Source organism: Rhinopithecus bieti, unplaced genomic scaffold, assembly GCF_001698545.2.
Source record: "Rhinopithecus bieti isolate Rb0 unplaced genomic scaffold, ASM169854v2 scaffold_23898, whole genome shotgun sequence".
Taxonomy (NCBI): Eukaryota; Metazoa; Chordata; class Mammalia; order Primates; family Cercopithecidae; genus Rhinopithecus; species Rhinopithecus bieti.
This window is the reverse complement of record NW_016811065.1, coordinates 378130-402251: the sequence shown is the minus strand read 5'-3', so window position 1 is coordinate 402251 and position 24122 is coordinate 378130. Positions and strand designations below refer to the sequence as shown.

The window sequence follows — 24122 nt, the reverse complement described above, 5'->3', positions numbered from 1 at the left end:
TGTTGAGGTAGGGGAGAATAATCATCTAACTTGGCAGAAAATTGAAGATTCATTCCCTGGAGAGGGTGAAAAAGAGTCTCTAGATCAAAGAGTACAACTGAGGGGCTCAGCTTGATCTCTGATGAAGTCAACTGTCTGATGTCTGAGCATCATATTCTTCTTATGGCTATTAGTTTACATGTATTTGTATGATCCTCTACTTAATGTCTGCCTTATCTACTAGGTAATATGCTTCATGATGGCAGGAGTCAAGTCTGGTTTTGCTCACCGTTTTAACCCCAACACATATCACAATGCCTGGCATATAGTAGAAGTTCAAAAACAGAAAAAGAGAAAAAAGTAATTAGTGGAGGGAAGGAGATTAACATTTATTCAAACAGCTGTATTGGCCTTGTTACTGTTCCTGGAACATTACAGGCATAGTCCCACCTCAGGGCTGCTACACCTGCTCCTCCCTTTGCCTGAGATAGTCCCTTCCCAGAAAAATCCCCATGGCTAATGACTTCCCCTCTTTCAAATCTTTGCTCAAATAGTACTTTCCAGGTGAGGCCTTCCCTGACCACCTTATTTCAAATTCCAACAACCCTTTCATCCCAAACTCTGCATATTCCTTAGTTGCATCTGTTTTATTCTTTTCTGTATGTTTATTATGTACATATTAATAACACTATTATTAATAGCATTTATTATGTCCTAAAAGACTAAGTATCTTATAGTACTAGCTATCTCTCCCTAGAAGGTTCACTCTACAAGAACAGAGACTTCTTTCATTACTGTATTCCCAATTTTTACAATGTCTAACACACAGTAAAAACTCAGTATTTGTTCAAAAAATGACTATATAAAGTAAAATAACATTTTGTCATTGTTTCAGAGATTCAAAATTTATCTTAACATGCATTGTTTAAAATATGCAAAACTGCCAACTATTCTTGGGTAGAAAACACTATCCCTGTTTTAAGATTTTATACTTTTAATTTTAAGTGTTAAAATATTCCTTTTCAAAATGATGATCATAGTATATAGTAACTATTTTTTCTCAATGGCCTTATTTGCAAAAATGAGAAATGGTTAAAACCTGTCAGTGTCTAATAATTTTTTAGAAATTTTACTGGTCTATGGAATCTAAAAATCTGGAAACTACTGACATGTAAAATTAAAACAACTCATCAGAATATCATTTCAGTATCTAGTCCAACAGACCCACTGAAACTAATTCTACCCTTCAAAAATCCTCTTCTCGCCGGGCACGGTGGCTCAAGCCTGTAATCCCAGCACTTTGGGAGGCCGAGACGGGCGGATCACGAGGTCAGGAGATCAAGACCATCCTGGCTAACATGGTGAAACCCCGTCTCTACTAAAATACAAAAAACTAGCCGGGCGAGGTGGCGGGCGCCTGTAGTCCCAGCTACTCCGGAGGCTGAGGCAGGAGAATGGCGTGAACCCGGGAGGCGGAGCTTGCAGTGAGCTGAGATCTGGCCACTGCACTCCAGCCCGGGCGACAGAGCAAGACTCCGTCTCAAAAAAAAAAAAAAAAAAAAAAAAAATCCTCTTCTCTAGTCAAGCCAGTATCTTTACCAAAGTCAAACCATGACTTTGATTCCCCTGAACCCTTCTTCTGAACTGACTTTCCTCATCATGCCTCCTCTACAGCCTTCTCTTCCTTTATCTAAAATCCATCTAATATCACAAAGCCGTTCCTTACCACTCTATCCTACATTCATCCTTTTCTCATCTGAACACCTCCAACCCTTTAGCTAGGGCTTAATTCCAAACACTAGTCTGGCTCAAGCTACCTAAGTAAGAATCACTTTATGGAAATTTTTTAAAGGCAGTTTCCAGCATCTCAGTGCAGATCAGAATTTCCAGGATTGGGGTACAAGAGCCAACAGTTTTTAAAAGTTTAGGGAACAAAGAAAGTCTTATTAAATACAAATAATTTGACCACAATAATAGTTACATGTTTATCCTAAGTCTTCCTATTAAACAACAAATGTGCATGTCCCATGTATAATCATACATATGAAGAGTCTAATTTTGAAATAATTCATTTCAAATTCAATTGTAACATTCTGACACAGATACACAGAGGCATTTGTGAAAATGGTGTATTATCATAGAAGGGCACATATTGTAAGGAAATTAATATTCTTAAGTTTATTCAAATGGGCAGCAATGAAATTTTGCTTTAAAAAAACAAGTTAACCTAAATATAGTTTACCAACCTGTTTGTTGTTCTCTGCCATAGAAAGCTGCAATGCCAAGAGCATGGAGTCTGCACCACATAACGTAGTTCTCTCAGAGTTACAAAGAGCACGCCAGTTCTTTCGAAACTCTTTAATCATATCCAGGACAGACTTCTGATTAAGCACAGCCATTATCTCAAAGTAGGACAGAATACAAAGTTAAAGTACCTTATGTTAACTGGAAATTAACATTTAACATGTACAGGCAAGCACAGATAGAGAAAAATATATAGTGAATAAGAGGTCATTTCGTATTTACCAAGATTGCTTTTAATTACATTTAGGAAAACAAAATAATACAATTTCTGCTCAATCATATTTCCCTTCCCTTTGGTTTCTTAAGCCAAACCTTTTGAAAGAACAAAATGCAGCCTTCAATTCTGAAAATTCACACAAAAACAGACATGCAAATTTACTGCAAACTTATAATTACAAACATAACTAATTAAAGTTGTATTTAAATATATATATTTGTTTTGAGATAGGTAATATCTGATAAATTGGAAAAAAAAAAAAAAAAAAAAAAAAAAAAACCTAAAAGCCAATTTCCTCCCATCTTACATTGTCCCAAAACAGGTGGCCTATTTTTCCACCTGTTTGAATCTGGACCAGCCTCGTGACTTGATTTAACCAATAGAATGTGGCAAGAATGACGCTGTGGGAGTTCTGAGCTTAGGCCTTAAGTGGTGTGTGCAGAAGTACTAATACAATAGGCCTGAATGCTATCCTTTGAAGCTGGAGTTCAGTCCGGGAACTTAGATTTCAGGAGGATTTCCAATAAGAATGGTTCACTGGGCTAAACTGTTCATTAAAACAATATAGTTTATGCTAAACACTTGCGAGTCTGGAATTTTGGTACATGTCAGACAGTGGATGCCTTTGCACTTAGCCCCCAATAAAAACCCTGGGCACGGAGTCTCTAATAAGCTTCCCTGGTAGATAATTCACATGTGTTGTCACAACCTGTTACTGGAGGAATTGTGTCCTGTGTGACCACCACAGTATCACCTAGCAGTGTCCCACCCAAACTGCTGATCCACAGAATCAGAAGGAAAGGGTTATTTTAAAACCTTAACTTTTGAAATGGTTTGTTACACTATACTACATAACCAATAAAATAACTAATATTTAGGAGCTTACTTGGTGGAGATACTTTTCAAAAGCTTAATATTGATTACCTCACTCAATTCTCACAAGTGTCCAATAAGACAGGTCTCTTATTATCCTCATTTTACCTAATATCCTCCATGTCACTCAGCTTGTAAGTGGACAAACAGCATAAACTTAAGACGTCTAACTCTATAAGCTGTGTTCCTAAAGCATCATATTAAATAACTTCTCCTGATGCACACAAAAGCCTTTCAAAATAATTTGAGGCAGTGACATTGTTTCATGTACCCAAGACTACACAAGGCATCCAATTCCTTTCTCTGAGTTTACAGACATGCCTGCTAAAAGTTTTTTTCCTACTTTAAGTACTCAAGTCTAGGCATACTCACATGCCCATCATCTTATTTTGGGCATTTTCCTGCACTCATTCCATTTCCTGACTCCTGCTATGCATTTCTTCTACTTTTATGTGGCATAAACAGAATCTTAGATGTTTACTGGCATCTTTGGTTTGTATAATCAAGAACAAAGACATATGCCACTTGCAAAATAATTGAATTATAGATACAATCTATGATGCAACTTAAAGATACAGGTAGAAAAATCAGAGATTAATTATTTACATAAATGCAAATCCTAGTAAATAGCTAAGAGTTGTATTTCTCTTCAAAAATTCACCCTCATCTCTTGAAAGAAAAAAAAGTGAAGAAGTGTCAGCTTCAGTGACATGGTCACTTTGCCTGAAATAACTTTTTAGGGGTAAATTACTTACCGGTATTATCTAAAGGTCGTATTATGAGATTTGATTGCTATGAATGAAGATTCACTTGGGAATTAGACTATTCTGAAATGTGGCTCCACCACTTACTGGCTGCGAGATCTTGGCCAAGTTATATCACCTTTCCCTGTCTCAGCTTCCTCATAATGAAAATGAAAACCCTATCCCATAGGGTTTTATGACGAGTAAACAACATAAACACAAGTAAAGCTTTTAGAACAGTGCCTGGCATGTATAAAAGCACATTAACTATTATCACGCATTATGAGTTTCTAAGTTGTTTTGAGTTAAAAGTAAAAGAGCATTGGCCTGGCATGGTGGTTCACACCTGTGATCCCAGCACTTTGGGAAGCCGAGGCTCACCTGAGGTTAGGAATTCGAGACCAGGCTGGCCAACATGGTGAAACCATGTCTGCTAAAAATTAGTTGGGTGTGGTGGCACGTGCCCCAGCTACTCAGGAAGCTGAGACAGGAGAATTGCTTGAACCAAGGAGGCGGAGGTTGCAGTGAGCCAAGATAGCACTACTGCACTCCAGCCTAGGTGACAGAGTAAGACTCCGTCTTAAAAAAAAAAGCATTACTATGGTGACAGAAAACCAAGAGTCTCATTCAGGGATCAGCTATTTCTAAAGGAACAAACAGTAAATATTTGAGGCAGGCACAACTACTCACTTTGAACTTCTAGTGTGAAAATAGCCACGGACATACATAAACAAGCAAATGAGCACAGCTGTGCTCCAATAAAACTTTTTTTATGGACATTGAAATTTGAATTTCATGTAATTTTTACACATCACAAAACATCATTCATTTTTCCCCCAACCATATAAACATGTAAGACTCATTCTTAGCTAAGGAGCTGGCTGCACAAAAACAGGCAGCACAGCTAGTTTGCCAACCCCTTGTCTAGTCCCAGCTCTTCCTGTAGCTAGCTGGGTGAGGGAGCCTATGCGATAAGCCTTACACGTGGTTGCCTAGGTAGAAGCATCATTACACAGAAATACTTGCCTCCCAGTCCCTTGTGAGGAGTCAATGAGACAATAAATATGCCAGCACTCTGAATGGCAGGCTGTACTACACAAGAAAAAAAAACAGTAGCCAAAGGCAGCAGCGATAACACTTGTTTTTAAAAAACTGGATTCCAGCTGCTCTAGAGCAAAAACTGTGAGATAAAAAATTGTCACTGGGCAGGCAGTGTGAAATGGTTGAAAGAACTACATTTTCGAGTCAGATATCACTTCCAGGCTCCCCCATTTATGACCTGTAGTCCTTCGGTATTTAAACTCTCTAATGAGCATAAGTTTCTTCACCTGCAAAACCAGGAAGGGAATTCCTACCTCAGAATGAGACGTCAGTGCAACGAGTACACAACCCACCTAGTGCCAGGCATTTAGTAGGTGCTCAATTAAAAAACTGCACTCAACATCATTATCAGTGTTAGAGTGCAAGTCCCAAAGGTTCCTTGGGAGGCTGTAACTAATCAGAAGTAGGAGAAAGTTGAGGAATTGGAGTCTGCGTGCATAGTGGGACTAGAATCCTGATTTCTTGTCGAACTAATGGAAGTTAAGCAGGCTTCTATGGGCCTGTCTTCCAAGCTGCAGACGAACCCTCAGGACCTTCCAGCTCCATCGCTAGATACTGTGAACTCCACCTACAGCCCCCAGGCCCAACCAGACTCGAGCGCGAAGTCACTGCACCATAATACTTCGGTCTCACAGCACTTTGCTACGACCGGGTATTATAGTGCAAAACACCCTCAAAAGCCACAGCCTGAAACATCACTTAAAAATGAGATAGTGCGGGTGGGGCAGACGAGAGATTTACCTGGTTAGGGGTAGACCCGAAGACGTACGCTTGAGCTTGCAGAAAGCTCCCCCAAGGACGGCCCTCCCACGGCCGCCTCAGTAGCCGCTGAATACATTTCAAACCTCGCGGGAGACCTCGGGAGCCAATCGCTGCGCTCGCCCTCCGACCCGGAAGCAGAGCCGGAGCGCGTCGCAGCAGCCCCCAACGAAGACCAGCTTGTCTCTGGTCGGTTCCCGGCGCTCTGCGGTGCGTATCGAGCGGGGAGCCCAAGAGGCCGCGATGCTTTTCTGCCGGCCGCCCAGCCCTGCCTTTCTATCCCCGGGAGTTCTTCCTTCCCACCTCGGGCCCCGGGAGGTGGGAGCGGGGTCTTGAGGAACTCGCCTGGTCCGGGGACAGGTGTCGGGGCTCATTGCAGGGAGTTATCTTGTTCTCTCCCTTCTTCTCTGCCCTTCTAGTTTTACAGGGGCAAGTCCTGCCGAACATGTATGGTGAGGCCCTGGGCACTGCTTTAATGAGCAGTAGGTGTGGGAACTGCACAATATCCTGGCCTCGAATCTCTTGCACTTCCTATACCTCTCTGCCTCCATGTCCATAACACTTGCTGGTCACCCTTAACAAGTCTCCAGTCCCGGATGTCCATTCCTAAGGTTACTAGTTTATAAGCGTCTCAAGGTGGGACTTATCTGATTCTCAGTAGATACTGTTCAGTTGCTTGATATGTTTGTTACTGAGCCCGTCTGTTTTCAGGACAACCCTTGTGTCGAATTTTTTAAAAAACCAAAAACTCTAAAACCCATAATTCTCCTGTGGGAATGCTACTTCCAGAGTGCACACTAGTCCTTGACTGTTAAAGTCTTGTGCCTAGTTTTAAGAATATTACTATTTTAAATTTTATTTTAAGTTCCAGGATACGTGTGCGGGACGTGTAGGTTTATTACAAAGGTAAACGTGTGCTATGGTGGTTTGCTACACTTGTCAACCCATCACCTAAGTATTAAGCTCCACATGCATTAGCTCTTTATCCTGATGCTCTCCCTTCCTCCAGCCCCCCGAACATTTTTGTATCACAAATTTTGGCAATCCTTACAACAGATCGTGTATTTTGTATCTATTTATATTGTAGCCCTTTTCGTGTTGAGTCATAACTATCGCTAAATTGCGGTCTCCTTTAAGCCAGAAGGCTGTTTTTTTCTTCATTAGCACTGGTTCTCCACACACAATGAAGTCTTCCAAATCCTGGCCCTGCTTACAAGCTTGGCAAGTTAGTTAACCTACTGAAGCTACAGTTTCTCCATCTGCAAAATGGAGACCAGAGGTAGTACCTGCCTTTAGATTTGCACAGATATTAGATGTGGTCATGTCGGTAAAATCCTTAATGTGGCACCTACAAATAGTGGTTCATAAAAGTTATTAATTTTTATTAACATTTGCTATTAAAATGATTCCATCTTCAGATGGAATACTTTTTGTTTTAGATAATCTAAACAGAACTTTATGGTGTTATTGTCTGCTAGAATCACAGATACGGGAAAAAGCTGTAGAGCCAATGTGAAACCATTAATAACTAGATTTAATATTTTTCCTTCAGTTTCTGTCCCTTGATAAGTACTTTAAATGTTTCTTTTGAGCTTTCTGTCTCATTTTAACACCACAACCTTATTTTGATGCATTTGCTTAATGACTAACACTTCGACCATTCTAATTGTACCTGTGCTGTAATCCACAGTTTCGTGACCTTGTCCAGTAGAAGGCTATTTAATTTTCACAACTGCTTGAATTTTGACATACAAGATGAAGCAAGATGCCTCAAGAAATGCTGCCTACACTGTGGATTGTGAAGATTATGTGCATGTGGTAGAATTTAATCCCTTTGAGAATGGGGATTCAGGAAACTTAATTGCATATGGTGGCAATAATTATGTGGTCATTGGCACGTGTACATTTCAGGTTAGTCTACAAAACCACACCTAATGACAGTGAACATATTTCACTGATAAGAGAACTTACACAAACCAAATCTAAACTTTGAAACTATATTGAGTTTGAATGTTAAAAAAAAAAGATAACACCCCTAGAGAAAGATGTTCCCAGTTATATGTGCCTGAGATTTATGTAAACATTATATAGATAGTGAAAAAGAATAGTATGAGGCTTCTCTTTTGCTTCATGATCATTAAAGGAATATTCTGATAACTGAAGGCTATGATTAACTGTAATGGTATGTACAGGAAAAAAAAAATGAGATCCAATTAATTACGGTTTTTCTACATCCTGCTTTGACATATGAAACCAGCTAATATTGAGAGCCTGGAAAATGATCTTCCAGGAGATTTTATAGCTTTTGTAATATTCAGCTTTCCTATTAGTATGCTGTCATACGTTTTGTGCATCTGACGTATGCAGAGTATGGAGTCTTATTAATTGAGGAGGCAGTTAAGCATAGCTATTAAGAGCGTGAATTCTAGAACTAGAATGCCTACATGTTTACTCCTTTACTTACTTCTTACTAGCTATGAGACCTTGAATAAGATATTTAGCCTCTCCTGTAAACAAGAGGAAAACAATGCGCAAATTTTAGTATGTGTAAAATTCCGAGAGGGCATCTGACAACATTGTAATCCACATATGTGTTTTAGTTGTCATTGATATGGGCAGTGGTAACACTCTCAGATTTAATCACCAAAGTAACATTGCTTTGTGGTGAACATAAACCATGTTTTCTCAGAGGAAAACTAGTTTTACATGTAAGAGAGACTTTGAACAATGAAGGTTCAAGCGTCAGGACTATCTGGCTAATCCTTTGTCTGTCAGAATATTATTATTATTATTATTATTATTATTATTATTATTTTCGAGACAGAGTCTTGCTTGGTCGCCCAGGCTGGAGTGCACTGGTGTGACCTCAGCTCACTACAGCCTTCATCTCCTGGGTTCAATTGATTCTCCTGCCTCAGCCTCCTGAGTAGTTGGGATTACAGGCATGCGCCATCACACCCAGCTAATTTTTGTATTTTTAGTAGGGGCTTTCATGATGTTGGCCAGACTGGTCTCGAACTCCAGACCTCATGTCATCTGCCCACCTTGGCCTCCCAAAGTGCTGAGATTACAGGTGTGAGCCACCCTGCCTGGCCTATCAGAATATTATTAATAGAACTGTATTTCTCAAATTATAATTAATACGGTAATTTGGAAGTGTCCAATTTTCTAAGGTTTAAAGTAACTATCACTAAAGTGATATTATATCATTATAAATGTTATTTCCTCCTTTACTGAAAAGGCAATTCTGTATCTTTTTTTTTTTTTTTTTTTTGATTCGGAGTCTTGCTGTGTCACCCAGGTTGGAGTGCAGTGGTGTGATCTCTGCTCACTGCAACCTCTGCCTCCTGACTTCAAGCGATTATCCTGCCTCAGCCTCCTGAGTAGCTGGGATTACAGGCGCGTGCCATCATGCCCAGCTAACTTTTTTGTATTTTTAGTAGAGACAGGGTTTCACCATGTTGGTCAGGCTGGTCTTGAACTCCTGACCTCATAATCTGCCTGCCTCAGCTTCCCAAAGTGCTGGGATTACAGGCGTGAGCCATCATGCCCAGCGGCAATTCTGAATCTTACAGTATTCTGACATCAGAAATGCAATTTGGCATTTTATAGCACAATAAATATATAAAGCTTTACAAATTGGAATATAATCATATTTAAGAAGAAGTGTGAATTAAAAGTTTCAGTTTGTTGCTGTCTGAGTAGAATATGACAGCTCCTAGGCTATTTCATACTGTCTCTTTGGGTGGGGGGTAGAAATTACTACCTTTTAGACTAAATATGACCCTCAGCCTCACTTACATGGACATGGTTTAGGATCATAAAAGTTATATGATTAAAACAATGTTACATACTTGAAAAGACTGAGGAAAACTATTTCTGTAATGCAGGCCACCAATGCACAAAAGAGTAAAGCAGCCTCCTACAGGTAAAACTAATTTTTACTTCATTACTTCTAAAGTTAATAACTGAACATAAAATTGTATTCAGAAACACTGAAAAATGTTTATCTCATTTATGATTAAGAAATGTTGAGAGAGAAAGTCAGTGGAGAACAAATTAGAAAAAGAAAGGCAAAGATGAGAGAGGGAGAAGATGGGAGAAAAGGAAAATGACGACGTGAGAAAAAAGAACTGGTATAAACATTTGTGTTCTGTTATGTTTTATGGTCACATGTATTGTCTCAGTTGACCCTCATACCTGTGAGATTAGCAATGTAGGTCTCATGCCCAAATTACTAAGGAAAAAATTAGATTTTTATTAATTTGGACAATAGTAAACACAAATTATATTCTGCACCAGACATTGGAAATACAATTAAGTAAGTCCATTTCAAAATAAATTATTGCTTTTCTTTGAAGTTATTTTTTATCTAGCTAAACACTGTTAAACATTATTACTATTCTGTTGTCATAGAACCTTCAAGTTCCATTGTACCCAGTTTCATGCCTCTTGTCTTGAGAGAAAACTAAGTAAAGGTAAATTAAGTGGAAAGATTTCCACATTCCTGTCAGAAAGATAATCCTTATTTTAAGGCTATTTAGAAAACGTTGTAGATGTAGTGAATTTGAATTTCAACAAAGCATTTTTCAGAATCTCATGCTGTCCCTTTGATTATGATGGACATATGAGCTTCTGCACGATAGTACTGTTAATTGGTGTCATGTATTTGTCAGATATTCCTTAAGTACATACTGGGTGCCAAGACATGAAAAAAGCAAGGACTGTATCCTTAAGGAAATATTTAAATATAAAGCAGAGCAATAAGAAAACTGCTATAAAAACCTTTGTTAAAGGGCAGAGGAGCATGAACATGTATGCTTGCCTAAATCAGTGTTCTCATCCAAGTTATACTAGAGGCCTCAATTCACTAATGAAGACCCCCTTGAATAGACTTAGAAATCTGCTATGTATTTTACACTTTTTAAAGTGTGCACGTATCAAGTAGAACTAGCCACATTTCACGTGCTTCGTAAGGTCCTGTATGGCTAATGGCTACCATATCAGACAGCACAGTTCTCTCTGCATTTTCCTCTGTAAATTGACAATAATCTTTAATATAATATTCTTTAGTTCTCAGCAGTATATTATGATTCAGAGAAGATAATATATTTTAATACAAATTTCAGGGTAGTATCTAAATGTTTAAAACTGTGAAAGGGGTATTAGACTCAGAATGGTAAATGGATTTTATGTTATTTGTCACCTCTATTTGAGTGGACACAGTTGTTGCTTATAATGCTTTCAGGCTGAGGCTGAATCCGCTGCTTAGTGTGTCTTCACCTAGAGGAGATCAACTATGGCCAGATACTTGCCATCGTTTGTTTAGACTGACTTGGTGTGGTTCCAGAGATGGAACATGGAATAATGAGTAGAATTTACATGGAAACAGATTTTGGCTTAATGTGAAGAACTCTTCTAATAATTAGAGTCATTCCCCAATTGAATAAACTTTCCAAAGAAGTAGCTAGTTCCCTCTCACTGGAAATGTTCAGAGAAAGGGGTTGTGTAAACTCAGATGCTTTCCTAGGGATTCGAGCATTGGGGGAAAGAATTGAACTAGAGAAACTTCACAGTCTTAACTAACTGAAATTCTGTATTTGGCCTTAAATAGGTGTGGTAGGAGGGCCTGCCAGTTTCAAACCCTTATAATAGCACTTCCATCAACCTGGCTTTGCCCCAACCTCAAATATGCCGAAGCCTTGTATAATCATTTGTATTATAGCAAGTTTTCCAAAGTTTCTTAATTTCCTGCCTATACAATTCTGCTTACACCCCAAACTAAATCCAAAATAGCATTTGTCTCTGCCTATACCACACACACACCCTGGCCTTTTAGTTGGCTCAGTGGCAAACAGTGCTGCCAGGAAAAAAGGTTTCACTGGTAATACAAAAAGCCCAGGCTATACAGTCCCTGGGATTTCTTTATCCCCATGACCACCCAGTAATCCCGTATGTGATTTGGGTAACAAATTATAGGACCTGATTGTCAACAATATTATTACAGTAGCAAGATGATGTGTATTTACATGTAAAAACTTCATTTTTAAGAGACTGATTTGTCAAGTTTGGAAAAATAGATGTAATCCAAACTGTGAAATCAGCTATGATTAGGCTCCTAAACTTATTTTAAAATTGCTTAGTGGCTGCTGTCTTGGCATATCTGGCTGTTAGCTATACAACTATTATACACACAAATTACGAAGTAGTAAAATTTGACAGTGTTTTTCTTTCCTTGATATGTGTATTTCTATTCTTTCATTTATGGAGAAACTTTTGCTGTTAACTTTAAGTTCACCTGAAATTTGAAGTTATTTTCAAAGGGTATCTGAAGTATATAGAGAAAGATGTGTAGTATATTTGTGAAATGACTTTACTAGGATCCCATAGCCTATCCTGGAAAAATCAGTGTATCTACTTGGATTTCATTCGAGTATACATTATAAAACTTTGCATTTAGATTCTGGGTGAATGGAATTCTTAGATCAGTAATTCCTATCAATATAGACATACGTATTTCATTAAATATCAAGTTTCACCTGCTAGATTTTTTTTCCCGATACTAAAAATAACTGTAGTTAACACACAAGATTTCTTGGACAAATTTGTCATGAAAATTTGGCGTTAGTCTCTAGACCCAATTCAGGTATTGATTTAAATAGCAGAACAATGATATACTTATTTTAAAATTGCAAAATTTTTTTCTTTTTTTTCTTTTTTACCTTTCCTATGGTGCTGAGCAGTATTTTAATGCTTATAAAATATGTGTTATCCATAAAGGCATAAAGAATAATAAGATGGATCCCTATATACCTGCTGCCTATTTTAAGAAAAGGAACATTAGCAATTCTTTTGAGGCCCCCTAAGTATCCTTCCCTTACTCATGGTAGGTATTTTGCATGGCAGGGTTTTCTTTTTGTTTGTCTATTTTTTCCTGCTTCCCCCTTAAGGGCCCTGGATCTATGCAGAGATCTCTGATCTGGCATCCTTCCTTGTCCTGGCACTAGGATTTGTCTCCTCTCTCTTGCAAACTGAAGCTTTAAATCATTGCATGTAGGCAGATGCCCTTATAACAGCTGCATACCTTGGTAGTTGTTTGCTTGTCTGTATTTGAATTTTTGCAATGTTGTAATGGGAGAACTTTTCAGGTTATTGTCCCCATTGCCAGCAATGGATGGCTTGACTTTTAAAGTTGATTTTTTTTCTCACCTTCCCATGAAGATAAACTGAAATCATTTTAGTAGGGCTGAACTAGATAAATAAGCCAACTTTATTAAGCATTTATTCCCAGAATCAAATATCTAAAACTAACCAGATTATTTCTTACATATTCACTATTCATAGACTGGCCAGATGAATTATTTGTACCATCTTACACACATATAATGCCACATGTAACACTACATGAACATTTTTGACACTGATTATAAAGACTTTGAGGTCTTCATGAGGTCCCAAAGTATTTTCCATGTAATCAAAATGTTCAGTGTATTTTTTTTTAATATTGTCAGTAGATAATCCGGTTCTGGTAATTCATTTACCTAGAATATTTTGATTCTTTAGAGCATTCCATTTTCTTTGTTTTCTTTTTTTATAAAGTAGAGACAGGTCTCACTATGTTGCCCAGTCTGGTCTAAGACTCCTGAGCTCCAGCAATCCTTCCACCTCAGCCTCGCAAAGTGTTGGGATTATAGACGTGAGCCAACACGCCTGACCAAGCAGTCCCTTTTCATTGAACTTATTATGAAATGCCTCCTAAGATAAAGTAGAACATATTTACTGTTTGTTTCTAGTTGCCTTAGAGAGTTACTTTGTGAGGCTTAGACAACTTTGGATTTTTTTTTTTAATTCAATGAACTAGTTAAATCTTAATACGTAATTTGCTTTTGAACTTTTCAAAAGCATAAACATAACCTGATAAATTCATTATAATGAAATACAGAATATTATATTGTTTGTTCTCATTACTTACTAGAACATTTACTGTGTGTGCTTAGGAAGAAGAAGCAGACGTTGAAGGCATTCAGTATAAAACACTTCGAACATTTCACCATGGAGTCAGGGTCGATGGCATAGCTTGGAGCCCAGAGACTAGACTTGATTCACTGCCTCCAGTAATCAAGTAAGTTTAACAGTACCAAATGCATTCTTTACTAGTGTACTTTGATTGTGTTACATGATCTGAAGTCTGATCATAGATACTTTTTTCTCCATTTCCATTTTCCACAACCCAAGATATTAGATATTTTGATACTTGCTACTACTTAATAATTTAGGCTTATCATCTGAATTTGTAATTTAAAGATACAGCCATGACTGTGATTCTTTGACCATGTGTTTGAGTCAAACTACAAAGCTTTTTACCTGAAATTCATCTGAATCAAGGTCTTTAAAGATTGTTCACTGAATTTACAACTTAATTGAAAGTACAACTCTTAAAATAACTAAATGTGGTTGAGATGTTAATGAGCTTTCCTTCCTCACACACAGGCCAAGATCACATTTTCTTGTCTAACAGTATGTAAATCTGTAGTTCTGGTCCTTGGACTTCAGTTTTGTGAGTGTTTAAAAGAATGATGGTTTTCTGAGAAAAAATCCTAGCAATGCCTGCTGAAACCCTCTTTACAGGGGCAAGAATATGTTAGGTTATTTAAGATTTGTTACAAAACACTAGCCTTGCCTCCTACAAATGTAAAATCTAAAAGATGTGTCTTTTTTTAGTAAACAGTACTTAGGAACTAAAAGTTATCAACTATTAAGCTAACTTCATTTTTTAAATTAAGGGATAATTTAGATACTCTGATATTCTTAGCTGTTAAGGGTACAGTTTGATCAGTTTTGACAAATGCATATTCTTGTATAACCCACACCCTATTCATGCACAGTGTTTCTGTCACCCAAGAAAGTTTCTTCATATTTCTTCCCAGTTAATCATTGTACCCCACTCCCTACAGAAGCAACCATTGATCCGATTTCTATTACCAGAAATCAGTTTTGCCTATTCTAGAACTTCATATAAGTGGAATCATACAGAATATTTTTTGTGTCTGGCTTGTTTTTGCAATTTTTCCACATTGTTATGTATACCAGTGCTTTTTAAGTAGTACTTCATTGCAGTGTATCAATAGACCATAGTCTGTTTATTCATTCTTCTATAAATGGGTACCAATATCGTTTCCAGACTTTAGTTATTATTTTTTGCTGAATACTGCTTTGGGTGGTTATATGATTTAATTTATCTTAGGAGTAGAATTGCTGAGTCATAGGGTAGATATATGTTTAACATTTTAAGAAAGTGCCTGTTTCTAAAGTGGCTCTACCATTTTGTCTTTTCCCCAATAATCTAAGGGTGGTCTTCCTACTCTCCAACACTCATTCATTCATTTTGAGACAAGGTCTGGCTCTATTGCCCAGGCTGGAGTACAGTGGCACCATCTCCATTCACTGCAGTCTCTACCTCCCGGGCTCAAACCATCTTCCCACCTCAGCCTCCTCCTGAGTAGCTGGGACTATAGGCGCCCATCATCATGCCTGGCTAATTTTGGTATTTTTTGTAGGGACAGGCAAATCCCTGTTTAGGGACAGGATTTGCCTGTCCCTACAAACTGTTGCCCAGGCTGGCCTCAAACTCCTGAGCTCAGGCAATCCACCTGCCTCGGCCTCCCAAAGTGCTGGGATGACAGCATCAGCCACCATACCTGGCCTATTCTCCAATATTTACTATTGTAAATCTTTTTTTTTTTTTTTTAAATACAGGGTCTCACTCTGTCACCTAGGCTGATAGCCAGACCCATGATCACAGCTCACTGCAGCCTCAACCTCCCTTGGCTCAGCCTCAACCCTCCCTCTTACCTCAGCCTCCCAAGTAGCTGGAACTACAGGCATGCACCACCACTCCCAGCTAAGTTTTTATGTTTTTTGCAGTGATGGGGTTTTGCCATGTTGCCCAGTCTGGTCTCGAGCACCCAGGCTTGAGCAGTTTACCCACCTTGACCTCCCAAAGTGTTAGGATTACAGGCATGAGCCACTGTGCCCAGCCTGTCTTTTTAATTTTAGCCATTCTAGTTGATGCCACAATGACATTTCCGTGATGACTGATGATGCTGACGCTTTTTTGGTGTATTCGTTTCTTCTATTAGAAATCATTGTGTGATTTCTTATAGGTTGTGAAGATGTTGCATGTTTTTCCCTAGAAGCCTGTACCAATATTTAGCTAACTTAGTTTTGAATAATCTACACAATAGCATTTGTCAGCATACGTAATGTCATTGCCAGCAGCTGGTGTGCTGTTAGTTTCCTTTTATATTAAAAGAAAGTGGTCACAATATCTAGACCTAAATGAGAACAAGTCTCTGATTCTTTAAATTTTGAAAGCTGTGGAAACAGTCTTTTTCCCTTGGTTTTAAGTTTTGTGATACTTTAACCTAGATATTCAGCTGTTGTATTCTATACTCTCCTTGTTGCTTGGTACTTGTTTTCCTGTCCTCTTTTTAGTGTCTTTGCTGTGTTTCATCATTTCTGGTTGGTGTTTTTTTTTGGTTGGTTTTTTCTTATTTTTTGGTAAACTGTCTCAAGTCCTTTTTGGAACTATACAAATATCAGTAACAAATTCGAAAACGTTAGCAAGCCATTAATATTAGACTATTTTAGAGCAAGATGACAGCACAATCTTGTTGTTTTCAAATAAATTATTTTATTATAAAATAATAAATGCTCAATAGATAAAATTTAGAAAACACAGAAAATAAAAGAAGAATGCCACCTGTACTCCCAATACCCTTTTCATTTTGTACATAATTGTACATAATTGTGATTATACTAGAGTAACTCTCTATACTTTTTTTACTTTACTTTTTTATAGTATTCTAAAATAAATAGTAGTCTGTCACCATGACTGAGGTATAACTCAGCATCTCTCTTATCATCGTTAATTTTTATCTTACATTTAGAAACCCTTTATGATGGCTTATCATTAGCATGTAGTTGCCTTAAATTCTCTTTCTCCCTGCCTTTCTACTCTTTCCATCACTACTTGCTTTTCTTTTACAGTGGCCAGAGAATTCATTGTTCATCTTATTTCAGTTCTGTGAGATTTTTTGGTTCAGTTAAAGGAGGACTTAAATATCCCTAAAACAGCAAAGATTCAAAGAAAAGTGGAGTAACACAAGGCTGGCCATAAAGTTTTCTGGGTTTGTTTGTTTGGTTTTATTTAGATCCTAGTAAGATTATTAATTTTCTTTTTAAGTAAGTATTCTTTGATTACTGTAACTCCTCTGTTTGCTGGCGTTTTTACTGAACTTGGCCTCATTTTGCTATTAATACCTCTTTACAAACCCTCTTAGTTGGGATATTTCTTTTAACAACTTCCAAAATAGCTTTTATCTGTTTTAGAGATGACATTTTGAACAAAGTTTTGTTATAACTGAGGAAATCTACTGAAGGAGACCCTCAACATGAGTGATATTATTGTGGCAAATTTGTGTAGAGTTTCCTATGAGCAAAGAAATAATGGGTTCCCAAAATATTAATGGGACAAATTCAAAGGAGAAGAATTAGGTAGAATAAGCTTTGTTTTACAGTTTTTTTCTTACCCTTTATTTGCATGTATAAAATATAGCATACATGCTTAAACATACACATAGTATGTATTAGGGTTCTCTAGAGGGACAGAACGAATAGGATAGGTGTATATATGAAGGGGAGTTTATTAAGGAGTATTGACTCACATGATCACAAGATGAAGTCCCACAATAAGGCGTCTGCAAGCTGAGGAGCAAGGCAGCCAGTCGGAGTCCCAAAACCTCACAAGTAGGAAGGCCAACAGTGCAGCCTTCAATTTGTGGCCTAAAGCCCAAGAGCCCCTGACAAACCACTGGTGTAAGCCTGCGAGTCCAGAAGCTGAAGAACTTGAGTCTGATGTTCGAGGGCAGGAAGCATCCAACACAGGAGAAAGATGAAGGCTGGAAGACTTAACAAGTTAGCTCCATCCACCTCCATCTGTCTGTTTTTTCTAGTTGTGCTGGCAGCCAGTTGGATCGTGCCCACCCACATTGTGGGTGTGTCTTTCTGAGGGTGGGTCTTCCCCTCCCACTCCACTGACTCAAATGTTAATCTCTTCTGGCAACACCCAGAAACACCCGGATACACCCAGAATCAGTACTTTGTATCCTTCAATCCAATCAAGTTGACACTTAATATTAACCAGCACAGAGTATATATGTGCATTGTAACATGTTTATTATAAACACTCATGTAATCATCACAGAGGTCAAGAGATAGGACATCGCTAGCACTTGAGGTTGCCAGTGTGCCCTTCTCCAGTCAACCTTCTTCTTTCCCCTTAAAGGCTATCAGTTTCATGTTTATTAGGATAATTATCTCCTTGCTTTTTTTTGTAGTTTTATCAGTTACTGATGCATCCCCAAGCAATATAGCTTAATTTTGCCTGCTTATGAACTTTCTTATGAATAGAATAATACTATATGTATTTTTTTTGTCCTGCTTTGTTCACTTCATATTATATATATGAGATTCATCCATGTTTCTACTTGTAGATCTAATTATTTATTACTATGTAGTATTTCATTGTGAGTCTATGACGGTTTATGCATTCCATTAATACTATATTTCCAGTTTGGGGTTCTGAATGTGCTGTTTGAACATTACTGTGCATATATATCATAATGTACATGTGCACATTTTTTTTTTTTGAGACAGAGTCTACCCTTAACTTACTTGAAACATACTTTTCCCCTAACAGCTGACACATATTTCTTCAGTGTTTCTTAGGCCTTTTGTTTCTCCTCCTTTTCCCCTTTTTTTTCCTTGTCTTGTCTACTTGTGAAAGATGTGAAGAATGATTGGGGAGATGGACTGACAGGTCAACCAAAGGGAAGCTGACTAGCCTAGACAGGGGAATTTAAACTAAATTGGGCAAAGTTCTGATATCAAAGCTTGGGCATTAGCAACCTATCATACTATGTGTATGCCAAATGCAGCATAGGAGGGGATTTAATTTTTTAGCGTGTTGCCATTGTTACCGAAACACAAGGGATTGGTCTAGGCCCTGTTGCGTACCACACAGAAAGCCAGTGACTAAGACAACGAGTATTGCAAGGGAAGAAGGCTTTATTCAGGTGCTGCAGCTGAGGAGACAGGAGATAAGTCTCAAATCCATCTCACTAACCCACTAAAATTAGGAATTTATACAGCAGGGAAGAAATGTAACTACATGTAGAAAGACAGGAATTGTAGGGTATAAGGAACCAATCATGACAAACGAGGGGTCTGGTGTCTCATTGTCCAGATGCAATGATCTGGTAAGTTTCAGTTCCTTTATACTATCTGGGAGGCCTGAAGGTCAGTTTCCTGAGAAAGGAACTCAGAGAAGACAAATAAAAGTTTCAGGCTTTAAGAACAGGAGAGTCAATCTCTGTAATTATCCCCAAACCGTAAACATTAGTTCTGTGGGGAAGGTGGGCTAGTTTCACCATCAGGACCACAAAGTGGACCTGATTGGGTTTTGGCTGTCCCTGCTTTTTTTGCTTTTTGCTGGACCTGTTATGTCCCAAATCAAAGCACCTATTTTTATAATGCATTGTTAATTAAATATAGGTATTCGTTAGGTTAAGTGACAGTAATGATAAGAGTGTACATTTGCATTTTAAAATGAGATTGATAGAGTTCTTTCATTTATTAATACAAAGGGCATTAGAAGTAAACTAATCCAGTCTCCTTTACTTTATTGAGGAGGAAACTGAGCCCTGAGTAGTTAAATGCCATCTTCAAGTTGCATAGCTAAAAAGTGGTAGAGCCACTACTAGGCTGACATGGTTAATCAAATGAAAATCTTGTTAAAATATGGCAGATTTTTAGGGGATAACTTGATACTCAACATCTGTTAAGCAATTTAATGAAACAGTCATCTATTTGTATACGATTTATGAGGGTGTATTTATTTCCCACTGTTGCCGTAACAAATCACCACAAGCATGATAACTTAAAACAACCACAGAAATTTATTATCGCAGTTCTGGAGGCACATGTGCAGAATCACGTTATCAGTGGGATTGGTTTATTAGGCTCTAAGGGAGAATTAATTCCATGCCTGCTTTCTAGATTCTGTTGGTGACCAGGAGTCCTTGACTTTCTTTGCCTTGTTGATGCATCATTTCAATCTCTTACCCTTCATACCTCCTTCTCCTCTGTGTTTATCCTTTTTTGTGTTTCATTCATTGTTAAATTTAGGGCCCACCCTAGATCCAGGATGATCATCTCAGTATCCTTTAATTTAATCATGTTTGCAACACCGTATTTTCAAATAAAGCAGCACTTATAGTTACCAGGGGTTAGCACATAGACTTATCTTTTTGAGGACACTTTTTTTTTGTTTTTTTGTATTTTTGTTTTTTGAGAGGGCGTCTCGCTCTGTCACCCAGGCTGGAGTGCATTGGCGTGATCTCGGCTCACTGCAACCTCAACCTCCCAAGTTCAAGTGATTCTCCTGCCTCAGCCTCCAGAGTAGCTGGGATTACAGGTGCACATCACCATGCCCAGCTAATTTTTGTATTTTTAGTCGAGATGTGATTTCGCCATGTTGACCAGGCTGGTCTCAAACTGACCTCAAGTGATCTGCCCACCTCGGCCACCTGAAGTGCTAGGATTACAGGCGGGAGCCACTGTGCCCGGCCTGAGGGCACTTTTTAACCTGCTAAAGATAATATGGAATTCTTGCTGTTCAGACAGAGTTTCGCTCCTGTCACCCAGACTGGAGTGCAATGGCGTGATCTTGGCTCACTACAGCCTCCGCCTCCCAGGCTCAAGAGATTTTCCTACCTCAGTCTCCCAAGTGGCTGGGACTACAGGCACACGCCACTGCACCCGGCTAATTGTGTTTTGTTTCTTTTTTTTTTGTAGTGATGGAGTTTTGCCATGTTACCCAGGCTGGTCTGGAACACCTGGCTCAAGTAGTCTGCCCACTTTGGCCTCCCAAAGTGCTGGGATTACAGGCATAAGCCACTGCACCTGGCCATGGCATTCTTGTGCAATATATAAATATATAGAGGTGCAAAATAAACTGTATGCTAATGTAGTGCATGGTATCCCCTTTCATAAGAACCCTCACTAGACAACCAAGGAAGCCAAAGACTAAAAACTACAAAACATTGCAGAAAGAAATGAAAGATACAAATAAATAGAAAGAAAACCTGTGTTCATGGATTGAAAGATTTCATAGTGTTAAAGTGTCTATGCTACCCAAAGCTCTACAGAGTCAATGAAGTCCTTATCAATCTCTGTGGCACTTTTACAGAAACAGAAAACCATCCTACAATTAAAATGGAATCTCAAAGGACCCCAAATGACCAAAACAATCTTGAGAAAGCTGAAGGTCTCACATTTCTTTATTTCAAATCGTATTACAATGCTATACAGTAATCAAAACAGTATGGTACTGGCATAAAGATAAATATGTAGACCAATGGAACAGAGTGGAAAACTTAGGAAAAATACCTTCACATAGCCATCAAATGATCTTTGACAAAGGTTCCAAGACTACACAATGGGGAAAAGGATAGTCTCTTCAATAAATGCTGTTGAATAAACTGAGTATCATGCAGAATGATAAAATTGGACCTTGCACAAATGAGCTCAAAATGGGATCTAAACAAGACCTGAAACTATAAAACTCCTAAAAGAAAAGATCTGGAAAAAGCTTTATGACCCTAGATTTGGCAGTTATTTCTTAGTTTTGATAACAAAAGTACAAGCAACAAAAGCAAAAATAGACAAATGAGACTAAATCAAACTTTAGTACATGGCAAGGGAAGTCAACAGAGTCAAAAGGTAACCCACAGAATGGGGTATTTGCAAGCCATATACCTAACAAGGGGTTAATATCCAGAATGTGTACAGAAAACTTCCACAACTCAACCACAACAAAATAAATGATCCAATTTAGAAATGATTCAAAAAGACTTAAATAAACATTTCTCCAAAGAAGGTATATGAATGGCCAACAGGCATATGAAAAGATGTTCGACATCACTAATCATTAAAGAAATACAAATCAAAACCACATGAGAGGTTACCTCACATGTTAGGATTGCCACTACCAAAAAAGCAGAAAATAACAAATGCTGACCCAGGAAGTGGAGAAATTGGAACTCTTCTGTACTGTTGGTCAGTATGTAGCAATGGTGCAGCTGCTATGAAAAACATTCCAAAGGTTCCTCAGAAAATTAAAAATAGAATTACCTAATTGCTCTGGCTAGGCTTCCAGTATTATTTTGAATATAAGTGGCAAAAATGGATATCCTTGTCTTGTTTCTAGTCTTAAAAGAGAGACCACCATCTTTTCACCATTAAGAATGATGTTACTTGTGGGCTTGTCACAGGTGGCCTTTATTGTGATGCAGAATATTTTGTCTATACCTAATTTGTTGAGTTTTTATCAAGAAATAATGTTGTCTTTAGTCAAATTCCTTTTCTGCATCTGTTGAGATGATGTGGTTTTTGTCTTTCATTCTGTTAATAAAGTGAACCACATATATTTATTTGCATATGTTGAACATCGTTGCATCCCAGGGATAAGTCCCACTTGATCGTGGTGAATAATCTTTTTAATGTACTCTTGAATACAGTTTGCTAGTATTTTGCCAACATAGTACTTGAAGTCCTAGCCAGAGCAATTAGATATGAAAAAGAATTAAAAGGCATCCAAATAGGAAAGGAAGAAGTTAAATTGTCTGTTTCCTGATGCATGATCTTTTATAGAGAAAAGCTAAAGACTCCACCAAAAAACTGTTAGAACTGATTAATGAATTCACTAAAGTTGCATGATACAAATCAACATTCAAAAATTGGTAACCTTTCTAATATACTAACAATGAACTATCTGAAAAAGAAATTAAGGTAATATGATTTACAAAAGCATCAAAATATCTTAGGAATAAATTTAACTGAGGAGGTAAAAGATCTGTACACAGAAATGATAAACCATTGATGAAAGACATTGAACTTGGCACAAATAATTGGAAACATATCCTGTGGTCATGGATTGTTTAACATATTGTTAAAATGTTCTTACTCCTCAAAGCAATCCACAGATTCAGTGCAGTGCCTACCTATCAAAACTCCAATGTCATTCTTTACAGAAATAGAAAAATCAATTAAAAAATTTATGTGAAATCATAAAACACCCCAGATAGCCAAAGCAATTTTGAGCACAAAAGAACAAACCCGTAGGCATCACACTACCTGATTTCAAAATATATTGCAAAGCTGTGGTATTCAAGACAGCATGGTACTAACATAAAAAGAGATACCTCGACCAATAGAATAGGATAGAGAGCCCAGAAATAAATTCATGCATTTATGGTCAATCAATTTTTTACAAAGATGCCAAGAACAATGAAGAAAGTACAGTATCTTCAATGAATGGTGTTGCAAAAAATGGTATATACACATGCAGAAGAATGAAATTAAACCGTTATCTCACCCCACATGTGCAGAATCAACTGAAATTGGATTAAAGACTTAAACCTAAGACCTTAAACTGTAAAATGGCTAGAAGAAAACAGAAAAAGCTTCACAACATTAATCTCCACAACAGTGAATTTTTTGGATCTGACCCTAAAAGTACAGGAAACAAAAGCTAAACTAGGCAAGTGGAATTGTATTAAACTAAAGAGCTGCACAGCAAAGGAAACAACAGAGTGAAGATGCAACCTACAGATAGTGAGAAAATATTTGCAAATCATACATCTTGATAAGGGGCTAATATCAACAATATATAAGGAACTCAAATTACTCAATAACAAGAAAACAGTTATATTTAAAAATGGGCAAAGAACCTGAGTGGACATTTCTTGAAAGAAGACATGCTTTATTCCACTACCACTTTAATTTTTACCTCTGAGAAGACCTTGGGCAAAGAATCATTCCCTGGTGGCTTTGATCTATTTTCTGTAACAACTCTTGACAAATTACTGGAAAGGGGTGTAGTAGCAAAGGTCTACCAACACATCAGGGTCTGTGGATTAAGAGCCTTTAGTTGAGAAAAAAATGGCTCACTGTAGTCAAACTAAAGAATGAATTTAGATCTGTGTATGATACTCTTTTTACCAAAGAATTGAAAATAAACTTTT

The 24122-nt window shown here is 37.8% G+C and overlaps 2 protein-coding genes across 6 annotated transcripts in view; one reads left to right on the top strand and one right to left on the bottom strand.

The window, feature by feature from the left end:
• Positions 1-6065, bottom strand: part of PARPBP (PARP1 binding protein) — a 73370-nt gene extending 67305 nt beyond the window's left edge. For 3 of the 4 annotated variants that reach the window (XM_017893449.1, XM_017893451.1, XM_017893452.1), the window contains exons 1-2: positions 5959-6059; positions 2226-2381 (exon numbers count right to left, since the gene is read on the bottom strand). In XM_017893449.1, coding sequence (XP_017748938.1) covers positions 2226-2378 — 153 coding nt within the window. In that variant the 5' untranslated portion in view covers positions 2379-2381; positions 5959-6059. Of the gene's footprint in view, positions 1-2225; positions 2382-5958 lie in introns of all 4 variants that reach the window. The other variant, XM_017893450.1, reaches the window with a different exon arrangement.
• NUP37 (nucleoporin 37) overlaps positions 5996-24122 on the top strand; it is a 47078-nt gene continuing 28951 nt past the window's right edge. Inside the window, exons 1-3 of one of the 2 annotated variants that reach the window (XM_017893453.1) lie at positions 5996-6186; positions 7667-7887; positions 13974-14098. In XM_017893453.1, coding sequence (XP_017748942.1) covers positions 7732-7887; positions 13974-14098 — 281 coding nt within the window. In that variant the 5' untranslated portion in view covers positions 5996-6186; positions 7667-7731. The remainder of the gene's footprint in view (positions 6187-7666; positions 7888-13973; positions 14099-24122) is intronic. The other variant, XM_017893455.1, reaches the window with a different exon arrangement.